The sequence below is a fragment of the Mercenaria mercenaria genome, chromosome 14, assembly GCF_021730395.1.
Source record: "Mercenaria mercenaria strain notata chromosome 14, MADL_Memer_1, whole genome shotgun sequence".
NCBI classification, from domain to species: Eukaryota; Metazoa; Mollusca; class Bivalvia; order Venerida; family Veneridae; genus Mercenaria; species Mercenaria mercenaria.
In genome coordinates, this window is record NC_069374.1 from 24,535,125 (window position 1) to 24,561,141 (window position 26,017).

Consider the following 26,017-nt stretch of genomic DNA (forward strand, 5'->3'; position numbering starts at 1 on the left):
AAAATGCAAAGTAGAGATATAAAAGCACAAACTATACCTCAAAGTTCATAGATATAGGTGGCCTGGTCCATTTTCTTTTATCATTGGTATTGAGTAGCTCTATCTCTGCACTCAGCTGACACTCCTTCATACCACCCATTCTCTTTATCCTACAATATCAACATTCCAGTGTCTTTAATGTGACAGATTATTAATCAGTACAAAAAAATAAAATTACATACCAATTTTCTACACTTTCACATTTAATTATCGTTATGAACTTACAATGATAAGTAATCCATGATGATTCTCAGCTGGGTTTATTTTTCTGCCCCTCATGATGGACTGGTCTCGTTTCTTTTTTTTTGTTGGGTTTAACAACGCTCTAACACAATTATAGGTCATATGGCAACTTTCCAGCTTTGATGGTGGAGGAGGACCCCAGGTGCCCCTCCATGCATTATTACATCACAAACGGGCATCTGGGTAGAACCACCGACCTTCCGTAAGCAGGCTGGATAGCTCCCCCACATGAAGAATTCAATGCCCCGAGTGAGGCTCGAATCCACATTGATGAGGAGCAAGTGATTTGAAGTCAGAGACCTTAACCACTCAGCCACGGGACTGGTGTCCATGTGTTGCCAAACAAGTGGTAGACTGAGGTAGAACGAGATCAAGCAGACTTCTTTCTTCGAGTATTCAAGCAAAAGATATTCAATGAAAGTATCCTTAAACAGAAGCTTTAGTATAAAATCATTTACTGATCTTGAGTAGCTGATGACTTCATGCCATAAGATTATATCCTAGCAGGTACACAAAATTCATATTCATTCAACCTTTAAATAATGGGAAAGCAAAAATTCAGTTCTTCATGAAATAACAGTTGGGTTCTTGAAAACAAAATTTATTCCAATGAAACAAAGAAGTATAAAATACACAGAATGGCAACTAGCTGTAATCTCGCGCGATCTTGTATCAGAGCGTGAATTGGCGTTATCTCCGTAAAAACAAACATCGGCGTGCATGGAGTTACAATTTGTACCTTTAAAACTACATGTTAGCGTCTAAAACAACGTAAGTTTAATGTGAAATAGTCTTAAGACACAAAGTACATGTTTCTTGCCATCAAAAGAAGCGTGGTCATACAGTGATAATTAATTTACTGATGAATGATTAATTTCGAATACAAAATGGCGTGCGGAGAAAGCGTTACTTCCGGTAAACGAGATCTCATTCAGTTATCACGTGACGTTGGCAAGATTTGCTCTATATATGCCTTTCAAGTTGCCGATCTATTTATTTTGATAGCTCTTTGAATGAAATCAAACCATTTCACAGTATTCTGTTTATCAACATATAATATCATGGTCATACAATTAATCTTAGTATGAGCCTGGACTTTGAACACAATTTACTTTAGTGACATTTGTCAACTTATCCAGATCTGCTACTACTTCTGCTGAAAACGCAGCAAAAAACTTCTGATTTCTAGTTATTCTTTACTTACTTCCACACAATGGCATTTTCACTAGCCTTGTATTTGGCTTTGCCTTTCATACAAATCACCTGCACACCACTTGTGTTCAATGGAGTTGGGATTCGAACCTGAAGAGTACCGTGTTTATAATGTAGAAGACATTCTAAATCATGCTGTTGTAATACATTATATATTTGTTATTTGCATTCAATCACACATTTTAAATTAGGAAGAATGACTAAACAACTTGCATTTAATTAATATACGCAAGTTAAGTTCAAATGATACAAGTTCAATTTATTAAAAAAAAATAAATAAGAAAGCAGGAGATTACCAGTCAAAAACAAGAGCTGTCCATAAGACAGCCAAGCTCGACTATTTGAAATATTGTCACAGAAGCTGGAAATTATTACCCAAAATGTTAAATATCAAAAGAGTTTTAAGTTCAAAAGGGGACATATCAGAGTTATGGGACTTGATGCTATCAACTAGTTTTATAACCCCGAAGAAACATGTTAAGTTTCAATTCAATATCTGCATTAGTTTTGGGGATAGTAACTTGCATGTAAAACTTTAACCAGAATTTTCTAAGTCCAAAAGGGGGCATAATTTGCTCAAAATACATGTTAAGAGTTATGGAACTTGACCCAGTGAGGTAGGTAATTGATCTAGAAAAAGAATAAATAAGTTCCAAATCTATATGCCTTTTAGTAATAGCTGTATGTACTTGCACGCAAAACTTTAACCAGAATTTTCTAAGTCCAAAAGGGGGCATAATTTGGCCAAAATACATGCCAGAGTTATGGGACTTGACCCAGTGAGGTAGGTAATTGATCTAGAAAAAGAAAAAATAAGTTTCAAATCTATATGCCTTTTAGTAATAGCTGTATGTACTTGCACGCAAAACTTTAACCAGAATTTTCTAAGTCCAAAAGGGGCATAATTTGGCCAAAATACATGCCAGAGTTATGGGACTTGACCCAGTGAGGTAGGTAATTGATCTAGAAAAAGAAAAAATAAGTTTCAAATCTATATGCCTTTTAGTAATAGCTGTATGTACTTGCACGCAAAACTTTAACCAGAATTTTCTAAGTCCAAAAGGGGGCATAATTTGGCCAAAATGAAGGTCAGAGTTATGGGACTTGGTGCTATCAACTAGTTTTATAACCCCGAAGACACATGTGAAGTTTCAATTCAATATCTGCATTAGTTTTGGAGATAGTAACTTGCATGTAAAACTTTAACCAGAATTTTCTAAGTCCAAAAGGGGGCATAATTTGCTCAAAATACATGTTAGAGTTATGGAACTTGACCCAGTGAGGTTGGTAATTGACCTAGAAAAAGAATAAATAAGTTTCAAAGCTATATGCCTTTAAATGATAGCTGTATGTACTTGCATGCAAGAACTTAACCAAGGTGTGACGCCGACGCCGACGCCGACGCCAGGGTGAGTAGAATAGCTAGACTATTCTTCGAATAGTCGAGCTAATTAAACAGATTTCCAGATGGCTGCACAAGTGTTCTTGGATTCTTTACCAATATTTACTGCTTTCCTTTAGTAACTGACATCTTCAAAACATCAGATGCTGAGCACTGACTTTTAGATATACTCTCTTTAAACAATAAAAAAGAAGAATAAATGCCTCATCCGAAGTTTGAATGACCTAATCACTAATCAAATGTCTAACCTAGACAAGCAGGTAAATGCTAAATTTAACAAAATATCTTACCTCAACTTTCTGGGCAAGAAGTGAAGGTTTAAAGTTAGACTTAACGACAACCTTGACCTCCATCTTCTGTCTGCCGACCTCTCGTACAAGGGGAATAATTCTAAATGGCAGACTTATATCCTTGGTTGTTCTATACCTGGTAATCAAAGAGCAAATTTGAACATAATTGAATAGTAAGCCTTCGTTTAAACATCTAAAGAACTTAATCTTGAAGACACACTTTTTGTGAATGTGGAATTTGGTTTTACTGCACAACAATACAGTACAGGATATATGGCATGAACTAGTCACACATGTAGCTGACTTTCCTTAAAACTTCAAATTCTCATTGGGTGGGATGAAGCTGACACTATATTCTGTTGCAAATTTGGTACGCTTTTAACTGGCTTTACTCATTAATTCTCCATCTAATAGAAAAATACTGATAGAATGTTCTGTTTCAAACTTAGCATGCTTTTAATCAACTTACCTTTAATATCAATTGAAAATCTCCATCTGGTGGTTTAAAGTTTATTTTATAATCGGTTTCAGATTTTTCACTAATACAAGTCAAATTATCCAGCTGACTGGATAAAAATGATACTATATTCTGTTTCAAACTTGTCACACTTTTAACTGGCTTACCTCATTAATTCAAACTCTCCATCTGGTGGGATAAAGCTGATACTATGTTCTGTTTCAAACTTGTCACACTTTTTACTGGCTTACCTCATTAGTTCAAACTCTCCATCTGGTGGGATAAAGCTGATACTATGTTCTGTTTCAAACTTGTCACACTTTTAACTGGCTTACCTCATTAGTTCAAACTCTCCATCTGGTGGGATAAAGCTGATACTATGTTCTGTTTCAAACTTGCTCAGTTTCACACACTGATGGAACTGACAGTCATCAATTGCAATAGATGTCTTCCCTGATGACGATGTCCTGTTGATTGAAATCAAACATATTTTGTCAATGTAAGTCCTCCAAATTGCAAATGACTAAAATCAAGTGTAACATTATATCTTCTGGCAATGATTGGCAGCATTTTATAATTGTGCATATGTGACTTGTTAGCAAATGAAGACCAAATGACACTGAAATGATGAAAAACTAACTCCATTCCGATAAAATTTAATGAGAACTTCTTTATTTGGGTATAATGCTCCATGTAACAATGTTTAAATGACTTTGGTCCAGGATTTCTTTGTAGCATTGACCACCTCAAAAGGCATCAAAAACATCAGAATTTTTTTATGTAGAATAACACCATTTTCAAATAGCAAAGCCTTACTAGGAGTCAATCACTTATACTAAACTTGAAAGTGCATAAAAGGCTAATGTATATTTTGACTATCTTAATAATTCTATTCTTGTATTTTACAATTAGTAGATCTATTAAAGGTGTTAGAACTCAAAAGGATTTGTTGTTAAATATATAACTGCTAAGGCTTTTATAAATTAACTGCTAGATTATCATCCAAATTGTTCTTAAAATGGGGATTGGGGCTGGGGGTGGGGGATTAGGAGGAGGGATAGAAATTTTATTTGTTATCCTTTATTTCTGATAAATGACAGTAACTTGTATGAAAACATTAAAATGATAAGCTGAAACTAGAGCTGCTTTTGAAAAAAGCGCATGTCTCCCACAACTGCCTAATCATCTAAATAGTAAGTCAGTCTTTTTATACTGTTTACTCACTACAAATATACCTTTGAAGAGTAAAAAGGCTGATTTTGGGTAAATCAAGGGCCATAATTCTGAAACACCTTAGGCGATTTGGCGAATTATCAAGCTTGGCCGAGGACTTATGGTCAAACACATTTTGCTCAAGTTTGGTGAAGATCGGATAAGAAATGTTTGACTTAAGAGCGCGGACAAAAGCAAAAAGGCTGATTTTCTGTAATTCAAGGGCCTTAATTCTGAAGTGCCTATGCGAATTTGGCTAGTTATCGAACCTGGCCGAGGACTTATGGTCACACATTTTGTTCAAGTTTGGTGAAGATCGGATGAGAAATGTTCGACTGAGGGTGCGGACAAGATTTGTGACAGACAGACAGATTGACAGACACACAGACAGGAGTAAATCAATATGTCTCCCACAATCAATTACAAGTAAAACTTTATTTTTCAACTCTATTATTTTTTTTGTGAAAATAATGAGCTGGGCTGCATAAACAAGAGCTGTCGGAGGACAGCAACGCTCGACTATTCAACAGTCTTGTCGCTTGAATGAATATGAGTCGAAAAAGGGGCATAATTTAGTAAACAAGACCTGTCCGTAAGACAGTCAAGCTCGACTATTCAAAATATTGTCACAGAAGCAGGAAATTATTACTCAAAATGTTAAATATCAAAAGAGTTTTAAGTTCGAAAGGGGACATAATTTGACCAAAATGCATATCAGAAGTATGGGACTTGATGCTATCAACTAGTTTTATAACCCCGAAGAAACATGTTAAGTTTCAATTCCATATTTGCATTAGTTTTGGAGATAGTAACTTGCATGTAAAACTTTAACCAGAATTTTCTAAGTCCAAAAGGGGGCATAATTTGCCCAAAATACATGTCAGAGTTATGAGACTTAATGCTATCACCTAGTTTTATAGCCCTAAAGACGCATGTGAAGTTTCAATTCAATATCTGCATTAGTTTTTGGAGACAGTAACTTGCATGTAAAACTTTAACCAGAATTTTCTAAGTCCAAAAGGGGGCATAATTTGCCCAAAATACATGTCAGAGTTATGGGACTTGATTCTGTCAACTAGTTTTATAACCCCGAAGACACAGGTGAAGTTTCAATTCAATATCTGCATTAGTTTTGGAGATAGTAACTTGCATGTAAAACTTTAACCAGAATTTTCTAAGTCCAAAAGGGGGCATAATTTGGCCAAATACATGTCAGAGTTATGGGACTTAACCTAGTGATGTAGGTAATTGATCTAGAAAAAGAAAAAATAAGTTTCAAATCTATATGCCTTTTGGTAATAGCTGTATGTACTTGCACGCAAAACTTTAACCAGAATTTGCTAAGTCCAAAAGGGGGCATAATTTGGCCAAAATGAAGGTCAGAGTTATGGGACTTGCTGCTATCAACTAGTTTTATAACCCCGAAGACACATGTGAAGTTTCAATTCAATATCTACATTAGTTTTGGAGATAGTAACTTGCACGTAAAACTTTAACCAGAATTTTCTAAGTCCAAAAGGGGGCATAATTTGCTCAAAATACATGTAAGAGTTATGGAACTTGACCCAGTGAGGTTGGTAATTGACCTAGAAAAAGAATAAATAAGTTTCAAAGCTATATGCCTTTAAATGATAGCTGTATGTACTTGCATGCAAAAACTTAACCAAGGTGTGACGCAGACGCCGACGCCAGGGTGAGTAGAATAGCTAGACTATTCTTCGAATAGTCAAGCTAAAAAGTAAAATAGGGTTATGGAACCTGCATAGTGCTTATCAGCTCATGACAGTGGACAAATGTATGAAGTTTCAATCCATTCCCATTAGTGGGTACTGAGATATCAGGTTACATATAAGAATTTAACCTAAAACTCCTAAGTTGAAAAAGGGGCATTATTTTGTAAAATGCGAAGTTGAGTTATTGACCCTTTGCACTGCAAGTCATATCATGACAGTGAACTAGTGTGTGAAGTTTCAATCCTTTCCCATTAGTGGATACTGATATACCAGCTTACATACAAAAACTTAACCAAAATTTTCTATGTTGAAAAAAGGGCATAATTTTGTAAAAAAGCAAAATAAAGTTATGGGACCTGCTTTGTGCATGTCAGATCATGACAGTGAACAAGTGTGTGAAGTTTCAATCCATTCCCATTAGTGAGTACTGAGATACCAGCTTACATACAAAACGTTAACCAAAAAGTTCTAAGTCCAAAAAGGGGCATAATTTTGTAAAAAAGCAAAATAGAGTTATGGAACCTGTGCAATGTAAGTCAGTTTATCACAGTAAATAAGTGTTTGAAGTTTCAATCCATTCCCACAAGTGGTTACTAAGATACCAGCTTACATACAAAACTTTAACCAAAAATTTCTAAGTCAAAAAAGGGGCATAATTTTGTAAAAAAGCAAAACAGAGTTATGAAACCTGTGCAATGTAAGTCAGTTTATCACAGTGAATAAGTGTGTGAAGTTTCAATCCATTCCCACAAGTGGTTGCTGAGATACCAGCTTACATACAAAAACTTAGCCAAATCGGGACGCGGACGCCGACGCATGAGCGAGTCCAATAGCTCTACTATTCTATGAATAGTCGAGCTAAAAATCAAGGGCAGGCATGGATGACAATCGAGCAAGTAATTTCTTATGACCTTAGCAATTTTACATGTCATGAATGCAACGATAAAAAGATGAAATAAGAACCTGCTGGTACTGAACAGAATGTAACCCAATGACTTTATTAGAAAGCGTTGACTAAGCTGTCACCAAAATACCAAACAAGAAAATTTTAAACTGCATGCTTAAGAGGAAACATTGCAACTCTGTTAATGCTCAACAGCTGTTAGTTCTTATTTATTTGTTCGGATAAATGTACCGACAATGTTTCGTCCATATAGTAACATTCAAGCTTTCACATGGCGGATGAAGACCCCAGTTCTAGGTAGAACCATTGTGATAATACACAAGTCAGATAATTGGCTTCCTCATACAATAATCCAAGCAAAGATTGAACCTGCAGAGATCATGATGCAGGGTTAGTATTAAGAATTCAGCGATAGAAAACAGTCACTCATTTTAATAAAGTAATTTTTTAAAACAATGGAGGACAAATTTACTAATTTCTAGCCTCGAAAAGAAAGCTGAATTATCTATATGTCACTTTTCATATCTGATGCAGAAGGACAGATTCAAGTGATGCATTTAACAAAACAAATTCATGGAATATGTTGGAATGGAAAAAGAGCTATGAGTTGTGAAAGCTTCTAGCAAGATTATACGGAATGCATGCAATGCATGGATGAGTGGCAATGAACATGTGCAAATGCTGGTATAGCAGACAAGGATCCAAGACTATAAAACCAAGTTCGGCGACCAGTCTTAAAATTCCAGCATCTGATTGGCTGTTTTGAAATTGACCAATGAAAAACCTGCATTTTCTGACTGGTCTGTAACCCCACTTTTATAACCTTGGACCAAGACTGGAAATATTTTGTTGAATAACATATTACTTCATAAAAGGTAACTTTATGTTTCCAGCTAAAAAGAATCAACTTACCTACAAAGTTTTTGAAACAAAACTAGGTTTAGTCAAATACATGTAGTATAAGTATTAAGTTTAATAGGTATATGAAAACATATCATGGATTGTTTGACGGAAGGTTCCACATCCTGACATAGCTCTAAACTAATGAAAGACATTTCTGTAGCAGTGTTACAAATGTTTAAAGGCGCAATAAATCTACATTGTACTGCTGTGATACATGTCAAAATTATCTAAATTCTAATATATATATAATGGAGATATTAAGGGAACTATATATATTCACCTGTACATCAAAACGATTTTCCTATTTCACGAAACTCCATCAAACAATCCATGAAACAAAATATATCCCAAATATCTTGATAGCATGAATATGTCTTAAATCTTGAAATACAATTGAGCCACGCCATGGGAAAATCAACATAGCGGGTTTGCGACCAGCATGGATCCAGACCAGCCTGCGTATCCGCGCAGTCTGGTCAGGATTCATGCTGTTCGCTAACAGTTTCTCTAATTGCAATAGACTTTAAAAGCGAACAGCATGGATCCTGACCAGACTGTGCGGATGCGCAGGCTGGTCTGGATCCATGCTGGTCGCAAACCCACTATGTTGGTTTTCTCATGACGCGGCTCATATACATTCACTATATGCCTTATCATATAAAAAGTACCCATCAGATTAATCTGAATTTAAAAGTGATTATGTCAATGGTCAAAATCAGAACAGGCAATAGAATGTTCTTTATGTAAAGTAAACTGATTCAAAGAAAAAAAATAAACTTCTCTTTAATATTTGACTGCAGACCTTTATTTCATACTAAAAGATTTTTTACTCACTCTTGGACTGGACAATAGCCTATGTTTTCGTTTTTATTGTAAAATCATAAATATTCAAAGGGGACTAATTTTTGTGGATTTAGTGTTTGAGTGATTCTACAAAATTAAATCTCAACAGACCAATAAAATTTCCATTCATTTTAAATTCAAAATTTGAAATTGATGAACAAATATCCCCATAAAGTAGCCATTTGAGCACAAACCATGAAAATGAGTGCCCACAAAATTAAATGATTTTACAGTATTGAAAACAAAGCTGCAGCAAAGTTCAAAACATAAGAAATATCTTCCAAAGACCCACACGTTTTTGACAAAAAAAAAATTGTCTGTTGTATCAAATTTCCAATTTAAAGTGATGTGGAAAGTATCTAGTTTAAAGCTAAAACCATCTCTAGCAACACTAATTTACAACTTCCCAAACAGACATCAGGTTGCAGATAAATTTCATTTACCATCAGTTTAACCAAAAGCTGACTATCAAGATATTTCAGATAATGGAAAAGGGAGGAAAGGTATAGACTGACCCCGATGTGCTCTTCACATACCCACGCCCGTCATCTTGTCCAGATTTGCCTCCCTTGCTTTCCATTAAGACCTTGTCATTAATACCAAATTTACATTCTGGCATTCCCGACAAGTAACTTTTCATTATAATACGGCCAGCGACATGGGCAGACAGGACCTGACCCTGAGGTGACATGAGAAGGTTCACCGATTCCAGGACATCCAGGAAGAGCTCGTTTCTACGATATTTGATTCCTTCTCGTCGCCATCCAATCTGACCGGTGACTTGAGACGTGATCTGACTGGTTTCTTCTTTCGACTTATAAATGTAACAAACATAAATATATTTTTGAATATTGCATGACCAACATTTGAAAATAATATGAACTTATTTCTCTATTTTTGTTGGTATAGCTGAAACTTTGAAATCATTTGGAAACTTCAAACTATATTAATCTTTCATCAATTGACAAATGAGCATCTTGCTAAATTTATGAAGCTCGCGTATTTGGCCTAATCATTAAATATATTCTACATTTAAAAGTAATTACTTATCTCTGCAACATTTAAGTAAGAACCAAAAATTGGCATTCAAATTTTTAAAAGATATTTGTTCAACAATATAATATTTTGTAAAACAGTTCTTCTTTTTGGAACAAGATGACACACAATAAAGGATCAATGTACATGCAAACTTTACATTATAATTCAAGAGAGAAAATGTAACATACTGCCTTTATCTTGTAAATGTGTAAGAGTTTTTACCTGTGTTTTCACTCCTTGCTGTGTAATAAACGTTTTCAAGATTCCTGTATCAGTATTCTGTGGGTAGCCAAAGTCCAGAATTTCTATAACAAGAAACAAAAACACAAAACATGGTATTTGACATCAGATAGTACTAAGAATAAGCAATTGTCATGACCCTAATACTAGTACTAGTGGTTTCTCAAAGTTTAATCTAGAAGAGATTATTTTAGCTACAACTAAAATGTCTCACGAGCATTCAGTATATATACATTCTTATGTTGTTTTTGGCATTTAAATAACACATTTGAATATTGAAAACATGATGTTTGCTATGATAAGCTTTTGCATGGGGACCGATATATCAGTAAGTATTTAAAATATTTCTCTACAGTGTATGCTTTATTTGAAATTAGAATTTGTACACAATGTAGAATATTCACAATACAGGAAACTTGTAATTGCAAAAAAAATAATTTAGTATCTACTTATTTAAAAACAGAGAATAGAGCAAAAATAAAACTTAACAAGAGGGACCAAATATTATAAATGATAAAGCATTACCATCGAGTATTTCATAAATGAGAACAAAGTTGTTCTTGATATTTTCTTCAGTAACCTTTCCAAAGTAGGCTGCCATAACATCGGTCATCTTGTGTAGAAACTCAAACACCATGGCAGCATTGACATTCTGCTTTGTCACTGCAGCCAACCAGATGTTTGACCTACAATTAATTGAAACAAAAACAGTTCTCTCAAATACTAAAGCCCCACATAGGTTTCAAAGAAAATTTTTAAAAATCACTATCATTTATGAATAATTTTAATGATTATCTGTCTAAACAGAGACCAAAGGTGTATGTTATTGTAATTCATGCATATTGATAGTCAACCTTTTGGAGCCAATTTCTAAATTCATTTTAAGAATCTTTTTCTACTGGAGACAAAGTAAAAAGACAGAAAAAGATCTGTCTGAAACAGATTACAAAAAAAAAATGCAATAATTTTTTGTGTTCTTATTAAAACAAAATTCACAAATCTATATTTGATAAACAATAGCTAAAATGTAAATTTATCAGGAACATTAATCATAAATTCTTTTGGTTGCTTTGTTCATTTAAAATGTTGGCCACATTGCTTTTCTACTGCCTTTCATCAAATGTCAGTTCCACTCTGACCAGGGTACATGTACATTACTTTCATGAGAGGTAGCCATCTATCTGAATGTTGAAGGTCAGTGGATCTTTGCACAACTTTACTGTGCCTAAAACAATCCTATCTTTTATTTTGTTGGGTTAAACACTTTTATTAAACAGTATTTCAGTTACAATAAAGTGCCCAATCAGTTAATCTAACTCTGGATGTTGGATTCTAAACCAGAATGAATCTGTGAAAGTGTTTTTCTTAGTAACTTACACCAGGAATCACAAGAGTTGTCTGTAAGACACCACGCTAAACTTTTCTCAGTGCTTGACTCTGAATTTGAGCTTTGCCAGTAAAAACTTTAACCAAATAATTCTAAATTAAAAATGGGCATAACTCTGTCAAAATTCAAATCAGAATTATGGGGATTGTTTCTCCTGATGACTTTGATAGTAAATAACTATTTTAAGTTTCAAGTCAAAAGTTTGATAGTAACAGAGATATTTGACTTTATCAAAACTTTAACCAACAGCGCCGCCAATGCCTGGGTGAGTGCAATAGGTCTAATTTTTCCTCGAAAAGTCAAGCTAATGATGGAAGGAGCAATCATCTTCCATGCATCTCCTGAAGTCTGTCATCGTAAGCGTATGCCTTGTCCTGTACTCTGAACAAATCAATGGACCACCACACTGGAAATTTTGCAGTCTACCAACTGCACTAAACTTGGAGGGCTTCTTATTTGCAAAGGTCTTCTTGTACCATTAAATCTTTACCATTTGATCTTCATTATAGATGAGACTTTAAAACAAAGTTCTTTGCTAATTTACAAACCTTTAAATGACAGCTTACCTTTTTATATGGAAAAAACTTGTTCTAGCTATATTTGTCACTGGTGATCTAACCTGCTGTCTCGCATGTATAACATTGACACGGAATGCGTCTACTGCATTACGCCTGCAACACAAAGTATAATCTTACAGTAAGTTAGTGTTAGTTCTATGGCAAACTAGAAATCAAATTTAGCCAAATAATTCAACCACTGTGAATTACCAGAAAAGAACATTTACCATCCTTTAGTACTACTGCCATGATACGATCTTACTGACATTTATTATATACCCATAAATGTTGCATGTTTAAATAACAAAGAAGTTTATCATAAATCAACATGGGTTATTAGATGCTTAGATAAAAAACTTACCCAATATCATCTCTGTAGACACGGGAAATGAGAACCTCCCCTTTATGGTTGTATATAAACAACCCGCCAATCATCCTGCTGTCTGGTTTTCTACTCGCAACAGAAGACCATCACATCATCTGAAATAGAGAAAAACTTCATAACAGATAGTTCTCAAAAGGGTTTCTTTAAAACAAAACCTAGTGCAATCATGCCTTTTCTTTAATTACCTGCCTCCTGTTGAGTCCTCATAATCTATCTATCGTTTACTGTCACACCCCTATTTTGAATGTTATGGACAGGATTGCGTGACATGATAAGTTAAGGGAAAATATTTAAACACTAGTCTACTAGGACAGTTCCCAACAGATAGTGAGAATGTGAAATAAAAGCAGATAGTGTTAGGTGTAAAGTACGGTAGAAACGTGAAAGTTGCCAAAAACATCCCTTTCTAAGCTTGTAGTTTTCTTGCATTCAAGTGGCTACATAGTAATTCAATACCCCATCAAATCATATTATTCAGAAAGCCTTGGATTAAAGGAATCATGTAATTAGGCAATGCAGAAAAGATTTGGAATCATACAACGAGCCTTTCCAAGTAGTCTTAATGTCGATTCTACATCTTGCAACTAAACTTGCACAAGACATAAATTGTAGAGTGGTGGAACCTATGCTCGCGGTATTCCTATGCTCGCGGTATTTCGATAAATATGCTCTCTGCAAAAGCACTGATAAAAATATTTCATCATGCTATGTTCAACACCGGCCAGTGGTGAAATGCCTTTACAACAAATGTAGCAATAGCCGCGCGTGCCGCTCACATGATGTATAAAGCAGCCGATACATTTTACACAATCTGTATCCGTCGCACAAATCCCACACAAATATATGTCAAAATCACTAACTAAATTTAGTTTTTTAGAAATCATGCATTACATTCAGATATAAGATACATTTAAGAGCAACATGTGATGAATGTGACGCCTGGCTACACTACGATAGCCTTTCGAACCATGAAGAAATCGATGTTGATCTTAGTATTTTGACAAAGTCCAAATGGTTCTTTCTGAGATGTAGGAAGGAGTGAATTTCCTACACAAAAAAGAAGTGTAGAAAACATTAGCGAGTTAATCACTGTCGTTGTTTGAATCTTTAATACTTGAACATTCTGTTTTTAAACAACATTATTATATGTTTTTAAGCTTTGTTCTAATAGTGACTCCATTTCTGTAAGGGAAATATACACATAGAGGCACATACTAAATTTTATCCCCATTTATTTTGTTTTTCACATAATAAATGTGTAATGTTCTAAATATTATATTCGCATATGTTTGTTTGTTCATTTTTAGCCTGCTGAATTTTTTTTTCGCCCTTAGTTTAATCGATATTACATACCAACAGCATAGGTTCCCTTCAGGGCGAATTTTCACCTTTTCACGTATGCTGTGTCGATAGCTCACGAGACGACCAAGTTTCGTGATGACGCACATCGACAATATGTTTCGATAAAAGGAGGATAACTTTAAGTTTTTGCATAGGCAAATCGAAATAATAATTTTTTCTTGCTTCTTAAAAAGATTACATATGTACAAAAATAACGCGAGCATAGGTTCCACCACTCTATAGCGTAGACAGTACATAGTGTCCCCCATTAGTGTCTTTTTCGACATTAGAATCCTAAAATAGTGCTGTTTTAACAGCACATGAATAGAAAATTTACTTCTTTGAATTAGAGAAAAAGATACTCATTTTTAATTGGGAATATCACCTAGTATCTGCTAAAAAACCCAGCAAAATTGTCCTTTTTAATAGCTCATTTAAACCTTTAAGCAAATAACATGTTCAGTATTCATATAGATTGCCAGAGTGAGACATCCTGACAGCCAATATATTTGTTTTCTATAGATCCAGTAACTGGACATCTAGCCACTGCCCAAATAGTTTTTCAGTACAAAGACACATGTTATTTTAATTACCATTTAAAATATCGAATTTAATTAGTTTGTTGTTGTGACAACATGGTAAAATAATTTCAAACATTCCTGGTGGTCCAGTAACCCGTTAGTTTGCTAGCATTCAATAATTATCATTGTGCTTGCTTTTACATGTTTTACTATTCTCAGTCATGTCGAAATCCCAAAAATGACTAGGTCCAATGCTGAGGGTTGGGACGTCGGACCCTATGTACGAGACAGTACCGAGTGGGTCAGTTTTTACTACTGCCAAAGGAATTTTTTACAACACAGTTTTCTTACGCATTTATTCATTTTTCATCACTTCTGGCAATACATCATAACAACATTGACTATTAACATATCTAATTGTTTTTGTTTACTCTTTACGACCTAGGTCGTAAACCCGTATGACCAAACAGAAACTCATCTGACCAAAGGTCAGACAAGTCTTGAAACTCTTCTGCCATAACTGTAACATTGTCTGTATGTATATATCTAACACTATTAACTGTTTTCAGTTTCACTTTATCACTTTGACATCACACTGTCAATACTTTTGTAAAATCTTTCTCTTGCATACTGCTATTAATAATTTATATCCAAAAGGCGAGTTAAGCAGTAATCGAAGATAAATACTAGCTTGCAGTTCATGGCCTGTGTTACAGGATCATAAGCAATTTTGTTACTATTTAAAAGTAAGGTTTCAGGGATCGAATTTAACTTTTTTTCCCACTAGCAATTTTTTTACTAGTGCCGTTTTATTCCACTAGCAAAATGCTGGGTTCCACTAGCAATTATTTATTGTTTATGTGCTAAATTTATTAAGTTGTTTTCTTGTATAAAAGTTTAATGTTCAGCTCCGTTTTCCACTTTTTCACAGTTCGAACAGGCCGGGACTTTCTAGTTTCGGAAGACAAACCAAAGTACTCAATGATTCTTTGGACTTTTGGCTGGACTCGGAAGTTTAAGGTTCTTTCAGGTCACTGCCCTTGGTGTCGCAAGCATTTTCGGTCTCCGCGGGTCTTTTTTGCCCGAAGAAACTTTCTCCATTTTCGCAGTTGCTAATCACCGACCAAAATGAAATTAAATATCATCTAGACGCTAAATTATACTTAGATATCCGATAATTACATTTGTATAAAGCGACAAGCGGTCACATGATTATTGGTAAAATAACTACCTGGCAAAGGAGTTTTTAAAGAGCAATGGATTCGTTGATTTTTTAATGTGATCGCGAAAATATTCAAGTGCCATGATTTCCTACTCGCATTTTTTTATTCTTACTTAAAATAGTTTGTGAGTTAGTGACCACTAAATTCAATCCCTGGGTTTATAATAATTTGATTACACTGAATGACAAGAGTGAAAAATGCCAAACAGGAAGATCTACGTCAAGCAAAGGAATATCTAGTCCAACAAATTTGACGCTATCCCAGTGTTCAAAATTAGTGGTAGTCCAATAGCCCGTGGCTACTGGATTTCAGCTCGGGCTACAGATTTCCCGCCGATACAAGCCCGACCAGACTACCGTTTTTTTCCATAATTATGTGATTAAAAAAACATGCTAATTAAATATGATTTCATATCATCTCCATTGTCAAGAATGTATCACGCATTGTCCAGATTGAAGAATGCTTATTGAATTACTGACCTAGAAAATACATATTCAAACAAGAGCACCGCCTTGCGGGTGCTGACGCTCATCTGATTTTTTTTGTATAATAGAAATATTGTCCTACCCATGATTTTCTAAGTCTAAAAAGGGCCATCATTCTTGCAAAAAGCAGGATAGAGTTATGTTTCTTGATGTACAGTGTCCACTTATGATTGTGAAAAACTGTTGCAAGTTTTAAAGCAATAGCTTTGATAGTTTATGAGAAAAGTTGCCTTAAACATAATACTCAACCAAGAAAATGATTTTCTAAGTCCAAAAGGGGCAATAATTATTGCAAAAGGCAGGACAGAGTTATGTTGCTTGCTGTACAGGGTCAGCTTATGATGGTGAACAAGTGTTGCAAGTTTCAAAGCAATAGCTTTGATAGTTTAAGAGAAAAAGTTGACCTAAACATAAAACTTAACCAAGAAATCTGATATTTTCTAAGTCCAAAAGGGGCCATAAATCTTGCAAAAAGCAGGATGGAGTTATGTTTCTTGCTGTACAGGGTCAGCTTATGATGGTGATTAAGTGTTGCAAGTTTTAAAGCAATAGCTTCGATAGTTTACAGGGCCCTCGTTTGCCGATTTTTGGGGCCGAAATTCGGCCCCATTCCCCCCTCGAAATAGTATGTTTCTTTCCCCCCAAGTATAGAAAAATTCCCCCTCGAAAGAAAAAAAAATCAAGAAAAAAATCGATACCCGATAGTCTTAGGAGCCCGGGTCCGGGAGATTTTCAAACGACGCTCAAAGGACCATGATAATTGCCTGTGCGTCACTCGGGACCCGGAGACATTTTCCTTTGATAATCCTTCCTCTTATCAGTCATTTCCCAAAGTAAAACTATGTCCACGATAAACACGTATTCAAAGTAAACACTCGCGGTCATGCCCTCCTTCCTGCCTTTGATCTTCTGCTAAATTCCCGCCCTTTATCCTGTGGACATGCCACGCTGATTTTTCTTTATCAGCAAGTTACGTCACGGCGAGTGCACATAGGTAATGAGAATCAATGAAGTGTTAACATTAATTCATTGATAAAGCGTTACCCGTATTGAGCCTGCATACTGTCAAAAAAGGCGCCAATTATTAAATTATCGTAATTAAGCGACCAGCTGATTACCGAGCATGTGAAAAGTGTCCTGCAAGATTTCTTCATGCAAACTTTAAATTAGATCATTGTTTAATGATTGTACCTTAACTTCAACGAGAAAATCCACAAATTTAAATGAATTTGGAAAGTAAAAATAAGTATAGAATGTCCATTCACGATTCTAATTACACCCGATGACATATGCAATTTTTCCAAAATTCACTTAAAAACTTGACTTTCAATGCAATTTTTAATGAAAAGTAGCATCATTATTTGAGGAACTATCTCTGGTTTACCTTAGTGGACCAAGTAACTGGCAAAAAACAACATTTCAGACGACATTCCAGAAGTGTACCAGTATCCGGATAGTACGTTTTTGGATACATTTTTACAGAGTGTTTTAGCACTTTTCTGCTAACAAACAAAAATATTGAAGAAAAACCTCATCAAATTAAAATGGATTTTGATAAAAATTTATTTACAATATGAGATTATATGACCTGAAACAGAAATTGTTATTATGCTGTAACATGTTCTTGGTTGTAGTAGCTATTAATTACGTAGTATTACTTTATAAGAAAATATAGTCAATTGTATCGATGTGTTGGGGCAGGACTCTTGTATTTTGAAAAGGGACCCTTCAAAATTTGGACCCAAGGGTCCCGGGACTCTTTGGTTTTCAGGTCTAGTGGAACCCCTGGTTTTACTGATCCGTATAATACGCTCGTTTTTCAGTTCCCCGGATGCGTGTATGCAAAGTTACTTCCCTTTGAAAAAAAATGTTGCATAATGTACATCATACAGTAAAAAGATCACAGATGCAACTGGGGCGAAATGCGCAAAAATAGATTTGCTTTTTAAGCAGCATGCTCTCAAAAAACAAACTACTGTCACGGACACCGCTGTTTCATCAGGGCCAGACATGCACAATCAGGTAGATATGATGAAGGGAAGCACTGCTCCGGCTGCTGCTGAGACAATGTCCGTGGATACTGCTAGTGCTTCCGTTAATGACGACATGTGAACCTCGATTGGATGTCACCTAATTGATTTAATAAAAGAAAATAAAAGTTGCCTGTTTTCAATAGATTATGTTCTGTACAATACTTCAGATATATTCACATTAGTTTGATATCTGTAATACTCAACTGACCTTAATTTAAGGGGTTATGTTCAGATGTCATATCTCCAGAATGAATTCCCCCCTCCCTTGAAAACGACGCGAAATTCCCCCCTTCAAGGGCCCCGGCCCCAATCCCCCAAAATGTAGAGAGGGCCCTGGTTTAGGATAAAAGCTGACCTAAACATAAAACTTAACCAAGAAAACTGATTTTCTAAATCCAAAAGGGGCAATAATTCTTGCAAAAAGCAAGATGGAGTTATGTTTCTTGATGTACAGGGTCTGCTTATGATGGTGAACAAGTATTCCAAGTTTCAAAGCAATAGCTTTGATAGTTTAGGAGAAAAGTTGACCTAAACATAAAACTTAACCAAGAAATCTGATATTTTCTAAGTACAAAAGGGGCCATAAATCTTGCAAAAAGCAAGATAGAGTTATGTTTCTTGCTATACAGGGTCAGCTTATGATGGTGAACAAGTCTTCCAAGTTTCAAAGCAATAGCTTTGATAGTTTAGGAGAAAAGCTGACCTAAACATGAAACTTAACCAGGCAACGCAGACGCCGACGCCGACAACCGCTCAAGTGATGACAATAACTCATCATTTTTTTTCAAAAAATCAGATGAGCTAATAAATCTATTGATGAATTTCAGAAAGTCAATTTTACGTAGTTAATACTTTACAATGTCGTTCTTTTACCATGGATACCAAATAATTCTACAATTCCAATTAAATGCATGGTTAATCAACAATTTCTTCATGTGTTTACAATCAAACACAAAGTGTCAAAGACGTAACTGCCGCGCTAATTGGCTGAATACAATCACCTCTGGTGTAATGGATAATTTAATTCGCTTTCACACATCTCGCGAAAATCTCACAAGTACCTAATGTAGACGGAGCTTAAATTATGCAAACGGCATGTGTGTATGTGTATCGTCACTCATTTCAACATCCTGCAAATTGTCAACAGTTCGAGTAGCAGATATTAATTAGCGAGAGTGGATCCTAATAAAATCCGGCGACTTCCCGCTGTCGGTCCCCAATGGCGCCAAATGCGACAAAATGTAAATTCTGGCGCTAAAAATCTTCAATTGGCGAATTTCATTGGCGCCTACAAGATAATCGTCGATCTGATCTTCTGATCTTTCTCAAGGATGCAATAACGGCAATAACGGATTATCCGATATTTAACACTACACGAAGACAATACACAACGTGTCAATATCGATTTACACCTCGGGGCATAATTTAAAATTTAAAACTTCGCGGAGTCACTAGTGCGTTCCTCCACGCAAGAACGATTATCAGTCAATCTGATTTGCCAAATTTAGCCCCGCCTACTTATATGAAAGGAAATGAAACGAAATATTAGCTGCGTGCTTCGTCTAATGCACCACCTATTTTATGATGCAAAAAACGCGAGATAAATTTACAGGTTATTTTTAATGACAATCCGATTCGCCGAAGTAATTGAGACCGAGAAAATGTCGGAAATAATGACACGTCAAAGCGCGATCAAAAGATACACATATTATCCGATCGTAAACAGATAAATTTTGCACAAGCGTTGTTAAATAAATCTAAGCGTTCGTAAATTTCAGTCACAGTCGTATAATTTCAATCGAAGAATTTTTGAGATACAAATGAACTACAGCAGTTCTTTTGGTTCTTTTACGTGCCCAACGTAAAGCATTGATACACGGGGACAATTTTTAAAAGCTCAACCCCATAGCTTCAAAACAAAGTGCCAATAATACCTGCAGGTGGTATTTTCGCTATACATTAGTATATATGAAAGGAAATAGAAATTTAGTTATATATATACATGTTATGAAACTTAAGCATTTTGAAAAGCTTTTTAAAAGTTACAAAATAATATAAAATAACATTGTTTTTGATAAATGACCTAAATAAATTTTGAAATAAAAAGTTAAAAGAATAAAGAGGTAAATAATCATGTTTTAAAAACATCTATTTAGTGAAAATGACAATTAAAGGGAGATAATTAAAAGTGGCAAACTATATAAAGGGATAATTTTAAAGATTGAGCAATCACTTTTGTTTAGAAAATGTTCTTGAAAATGGTTGAGAAGATTAAAAACTATTTTTGATTCAATGTGATATTAAGATTCTGATAGACTGGTTCAAGAGCAAATTGCATGGTTACTGTAAAGAATCAAATGAAAAAGAGATTGAAAAAGAAAATGGTACATTGTATGTGGCCCATCACAGACTACTGGCTCCAACTTGAGAGCCACTGGCGCAAACTTTTCCTGATTGGCGAATTTACTGGCGCAAAGTGAAATTGACCCAGAGGAAACCCTGGAATTTTGCTTTGAGGTTTGATTTCGTTCGGCAAAGACTCAGACTCATAGAGTGACGTGTCTGATGATGGGGACTCCGACAATGATGATATGGAGTATTCAGAGTCTGCCGTTGACAGACTTCTTTCTCTGTACAGCCGAGAATAAATTGTTTGGAAACATGGCAAACACATCTTTTTTATTATTTCAAACACGCACAGATGTCCGTAAACGAAAATGTTTTATGGCGCAAAATAGATATTTTATGGCGTTTAAGTTTGGGCTAGTGAATTTGGTGTCGGGCTTGAAAATTTAGCACGAACAGGCTGGTGGATTCAAATCCGAATTTCATACACTGCTATCCTAGGAAATATTGAGATAATTCTTTCACCTGGGCAATATCTCCACTCCTGTCAAACACTCGAAAGACCAAAATAGTGGAGGAAATTTTCCATTGCTGCCAACGCTTTACATCATGCTATTGGTTTAAATGCTGATAATGCCACGAATTGGCCATAAATTGAAAAAAGAAAACTAACATGACAAAAGGGGTTTCAATTCCTCATTGATTTGTGTAAAAATTATCAAGTAATTTCCAAAATTACGATATTTTCTGGTGATTTAAACCTATGTACGTAATGTACACGATTAACATTTACTGCGTCTACACGCTAATATGTGCAAATAATAAAACAAGTAACTTTACATGACTGTAGGGGGTGACTATTTAGGCCAATTTTAACTATTGCAGGGTTTTCCCTCGGGTTTTTTATTTGGGAGTCCATGGACTCCCATGGCTGCTAATTTAAGGGTCCCTAATAATTTTTGGGGGTCCACAAATTATTGATCTTGAAAATGGACATTATTACTAAAAAAATTTATCCTAAAACCGAATGAACTTGTATCTTTTTAATTTAGATAGCAGCTGATTCAGTATTTCGGAATGGTATCTTTCAAAATGGCATGAGCTTCTCAATTCAGACTGATAACAAAAGGTGTGACAGTCTTTTTGTTATGATCAAATAGCCAGTAATTACCGGCAATCAAGTGTCAACTCGTGTCAATTATGTTGTTCACAGTTTGATCACAGTATCATAATTTTTGTGATTTAGTAATATTTTTTCATCAAAATACTTTAAATTTGCATGAAATTAATTTTGTTTAATAGAAAAATAAACCATTCGATCTTTTACGGAACGTAACGGCAATCTTAGATTTTAGCGGTGTCAGTTAGCGCGGAGAGTAGTTTCCCTTTACCAAAATGGCGAACATCGGTAACAAAACTTGTTTTGAAGTTGGAAAATCGTCTATACCTGTGTATAATGAGCACCCACGATTCGGGGATGGTCCCGGTGGTAAAAAACTGCGCATTTTACATGGGTATCTGCGCAAAGGAGTTTCGTGACCGATTTTGCGGGTCCAGTGGACGCAGAGGCACTACAAAATGCGAGTCCAAAGCAGTCAAAGCGCGTCAGGGACGCAGAAAACCTGCGTCCGGGAAAACCCTGCTATTGCAATACTATTGATATTGCTGAAAAACTATTGCGATACTATTCTATTGCAGGTTACTATTGCGATACTATTGCAATAGTTATCGGCCACCATGTTTTATACAGTAAAACTACCAACTGGCATTATTACACAGTGTAAGACACGGCAATGTTTATAACTGCTTTTAATACACACTGAGATGTTTCTATAACTGAAATAGACAGAAATACCACTAACATTTAATATTTTTTCATTACCATTTTTTCTATTTCTTGCCTTCCTTGGCTTTGAAACAATAAGTAAAACAATAAACCTATGCAAGGTATACTCAAACCAATCGGCCATTTTGTTGCAAATGTCGAAGTTTTTAATAACTCAAAGCATCGAAAAAGACGAAAATTGATGGGTCGGACTAAGGTGTACCAGCACTAAATGAAGGGCCCTACCGAACAGTTTGCTATATGATAAAAGTCGCCTACTTTCTCCATGTCCGTAGTACTTTTTCTCATTTAAGATTAACAAGTTATTTAAATATATTTAATCAAAGTTTCTAAGAAACTAAATTTATTCATTATCTCCCAGACTTCTCAGTCCTTTATGGTAGTTTAATTCCGTGAGGGTACTGTAATTATTGTAATGGAGATGTAAACATTTTCCGAGGCGCAAATGAAAGCTGGCTCTGTTTCTTGGTTTATAAATTATTAATCATTTCTCTATTTACTAAAATTTCAGAACTATCGAAGCTATCGATTGTTGAAGGAACTATCGGTGATTGTTATTGGATCGTGACTTTTCTATCGATGCATACTATCGGGACACTCAGTATCGCAATGCATCGATAGTTCAATGTATCGTTACACCCCTACATGACTTGTGTACTGTGATTTATTCTCCATTATTTTTGGGCCTTTGAAGTTTTGACATTTAGATTGCTTGTCACAAAAACTAGTCCAAATAATAGGACATTTCGGGACAGCGTGATAACTTTTGACTGTCGCTGTCTCCTTCATGTCCAAACTTATTCAATCTGCATATTTCTGTTAGGAAATCCCCAATTAAAATCCGTTGGGAACGTTTTCTGGTACATGTACAACGTATTTGTAATGATTACATCTCTGATAATGAATAATTATGTTTACATTAAAGCATAAACTATCCTCGCTGACATTTTATGAAAGTATTTTGGTACAGATAACTCGCCAATAGCGGGTCACTATCTAAGCTTTTAGCATATAGTGAAGAATGTTTAGACTTCCATGATATCTAAACCTACTAAAAAGTACTAACACTTAAAACTATTGCTTGAATTCATTTAAATGTTTGATTTATTTGAATCATTCTTTTATGTCTGAAGTTATGATGAAATATTTATACCTGTCTGATTTACCAATATGGGGTCACTTTTGCAAATAGGGGGTCACCTAGTTAATCATATTTTCTATCCATTTAAAATAGTCTTTTTTCTGACAAAACATGACTATGGTATTAGAAATAAATATTTCAAGACAGAATATGATGAGACACAGTATGTTTACATTTCAAACAGGAGATATTAAGTCAAAGAATATAGCACTAGTTTTCAAAGTTGTATTTCTATGCATAATTAGCACCACCTATATCTAAAACTAAAATCAAAATATTGATTCACAGAACTTTATTCATTTATGTAGATTTGTATTTTTAAGTGAAATAAACAACCTATTGATTATCCCTGAAATGGGTGATTCTCTACTGGCTGAATGGCCGCCTAGAGCTGTTTGATGGCACTTTTTTTCAAGTCAATCTAAAATTCATAATCATATTATTCCTATGAAAGTGTGTGTTTCACTCTTCAAAATGGGACCAAATTTGTGTGGTTTTATCTAAAAAATGTGAGGTATGCTCAAAAATATTCTACTTTGAAGAATTCAAGAGTGCTAAAATCCAAGTCAGGAAACATGGTTGCAAGAGTTATCTACTCATGGAACTCAAACTCATTAGATTAGATCCATCTTCTTTTGTCTAATAATTGCTAAATGATAAGTTTATATAACTGGATACTTAAACATTGTATACTCTATGTTTAAGAGAGATTCACATTTAATTTCCAAGTGACCCGCTATTGGCAGTGATTCTCTATAGGCGAGTTGACTGTAATTTAGAAATTACTGTCATATCGACAGTCTGTTGTTATTGAAACCGGTGTCAGGGATATATCTCCTCACACCTGTCACATCATATTTTCAAAGATTTAAGTCTCTTATTTAAAATTATGGATTAAATTCAACCCATTTGAAGTTTCTACATGAATATTAATGTTTAATTTATTAAGGCAAATAAGTCTGACCAGTATATTATGGCTTTTTTAATGTCTTTGTTTACCTAACAGTAAAATGCAGATACGGGTAAGGCTTAGAGGGATGACAACTATAAAATATCAGATCATAAAATAAGTCATCCCGATAAGCCAAATGAGCAAGGCTACAAAAAAACAAAACATTCTAAACATCAAATTTTTTTGACTAAGGAATATCCAGAGCACTGGTTACCCACATTTACATTGTGACATTTTAACTCAGGTTGGAAATCACAACATTATGTGTTAACGCGGCCGAAAGTATTCGAAATCAAGATCAAGTCTAATTCAAGATTCTCTAGTCATAATTCTGTTGATTCATTTGGTACAGCACCAACAATGACCTAAATGTCGAAGCTAGGAGTAAGTATTATTGTTATTATTTGTTTATTTGCCAACTTTTGACATCTTTTATCGAACCGTTACCACTTTTGACTTACGCCCATCCAATTCCAAGTCCAACCCACCGGCGACTGGATCAAATCTGTAACGTGTTAGGTGGAGAAAGTTAAGTACAAATTGTTCCTTACGGTACAGTATTAAAAATTATCAAAATCTGAAGTACAAAAGTAATTATAAAGAGTGATATTATTACCAATCAGCAGGAAAAGTATTTGCTAGACAAATTTATTCGGTGGGTGTTTTGTATTTTACCCACAATTCATTGCAACTGAAAACACACAAGTTTAAAAATAACCAAAAAGTAAACAGACTGGTACCGGTAAGATTTCAGATAGGTTACAACACACTAAATAGCTGTTCTTCTTTATTCTATTTATAAAATTGACATATTTGCAATGGCCGCAGCACACATCTACATTTACAACTACATCTACATCGGTACAACCAACAATCGATTTCCGATTATGACTGGTCGGCGCTGTCAGAGAGACAGCTGTTAGAGAAATTTAGTATATTACAGTATTAAAAGTAAAAGATAAAAAATCAGTATGCTACAGTTAAAATAGGACAGAATGGAAGAATTACATAGTAATTACTATTTCTGTGGAAGGTATAGATAAGTTACTATGTAGTCTCTCGCCAAATAAAGCAAATGGACCTGATAAAATTTCACCAAGAGTCCTCAAAGAATTGCACTCTGAGAATGTGTCACTTTATGTACCAGACACTTCATGTACCAGCACTTTATGTACCACTTTGGACACCTTATGTACCACATAAATGATATATAGTGGATGATCATTTTTGTATTAATTTGATGAAAATGTTACATTTTATGTTACTTGAAATGTTTTTTACTAA

The 26,017-nt window shown here is 34.9% G+C and overlaps 1 protein-coding gene across 2 annotated transcripts; it reads right to left on the bottom strand.

The window, feature by feature from the left end:
* LOC123526577 (AP-2 complex subunit mu) lies at positions 1-25,467 on the bottom strand. 2 transcript variants are annotated; one of them, XM_053523076.1, is made up of 10 exons: positions 25,350-25,467; positions 12,822-12,940; positions 12,470-12,574; positions 11,042-11,202; positions 10,499-10,581; positions 9,775-10,052; positions 3,979-4,110; positions 3,187-3,322; positions 1,487-1,584; positions 1-149 (listed from the first exon to the last, which is right to left on the bottom strand). In XM_053523076.1, the coding sequence occupies exons 2-10, from the start codon at positions 12,893-12,895 to the stop codon at positions 32-34; spliced, it is 1,185 nt and encodes a 394-aa protein (XP_053379051.1). In that variant the 5' UTR covers positions 12,896-12,940; positions 25,350-25,467; the 3' UTR covers positions 1-31. The 2 variants fall into 2 exon arrangements, with proteins under 2 accessions (XP_053379051.1, XP_053379050.1); XM_053523075.1 differs by having other exon boundaries at positions 9,754-10,052.
* Between the last annotated feature and the right edge of the window lie 550 nt (positions 25,468-26,017).

Bases quoted from the DNA above. Each gene is read 5' to 3' on its own strand.
- LOC123526577 (XM_053523075.1), bottom strand. From the start codon at position 12,895: ATGATTGGCGGGTTGTTTATATACAACCATAAAGGGGAGGTTCTCATT. The intron at 12,575-12,821 runs GTAAGTTTTTTA...TTTGTGTTGCAG, and splicing joins GTCTACAGAGATGATATTGG to GCGTAATGCAGTAGACGCAT. The intron at 10,053-10,498 runs GTAAAAACTCTT...TACATTTATAAG, and splicing joins AGCAAGGAGTGAAAACACAG to TCGAAAGAAGAAACCAGTCA.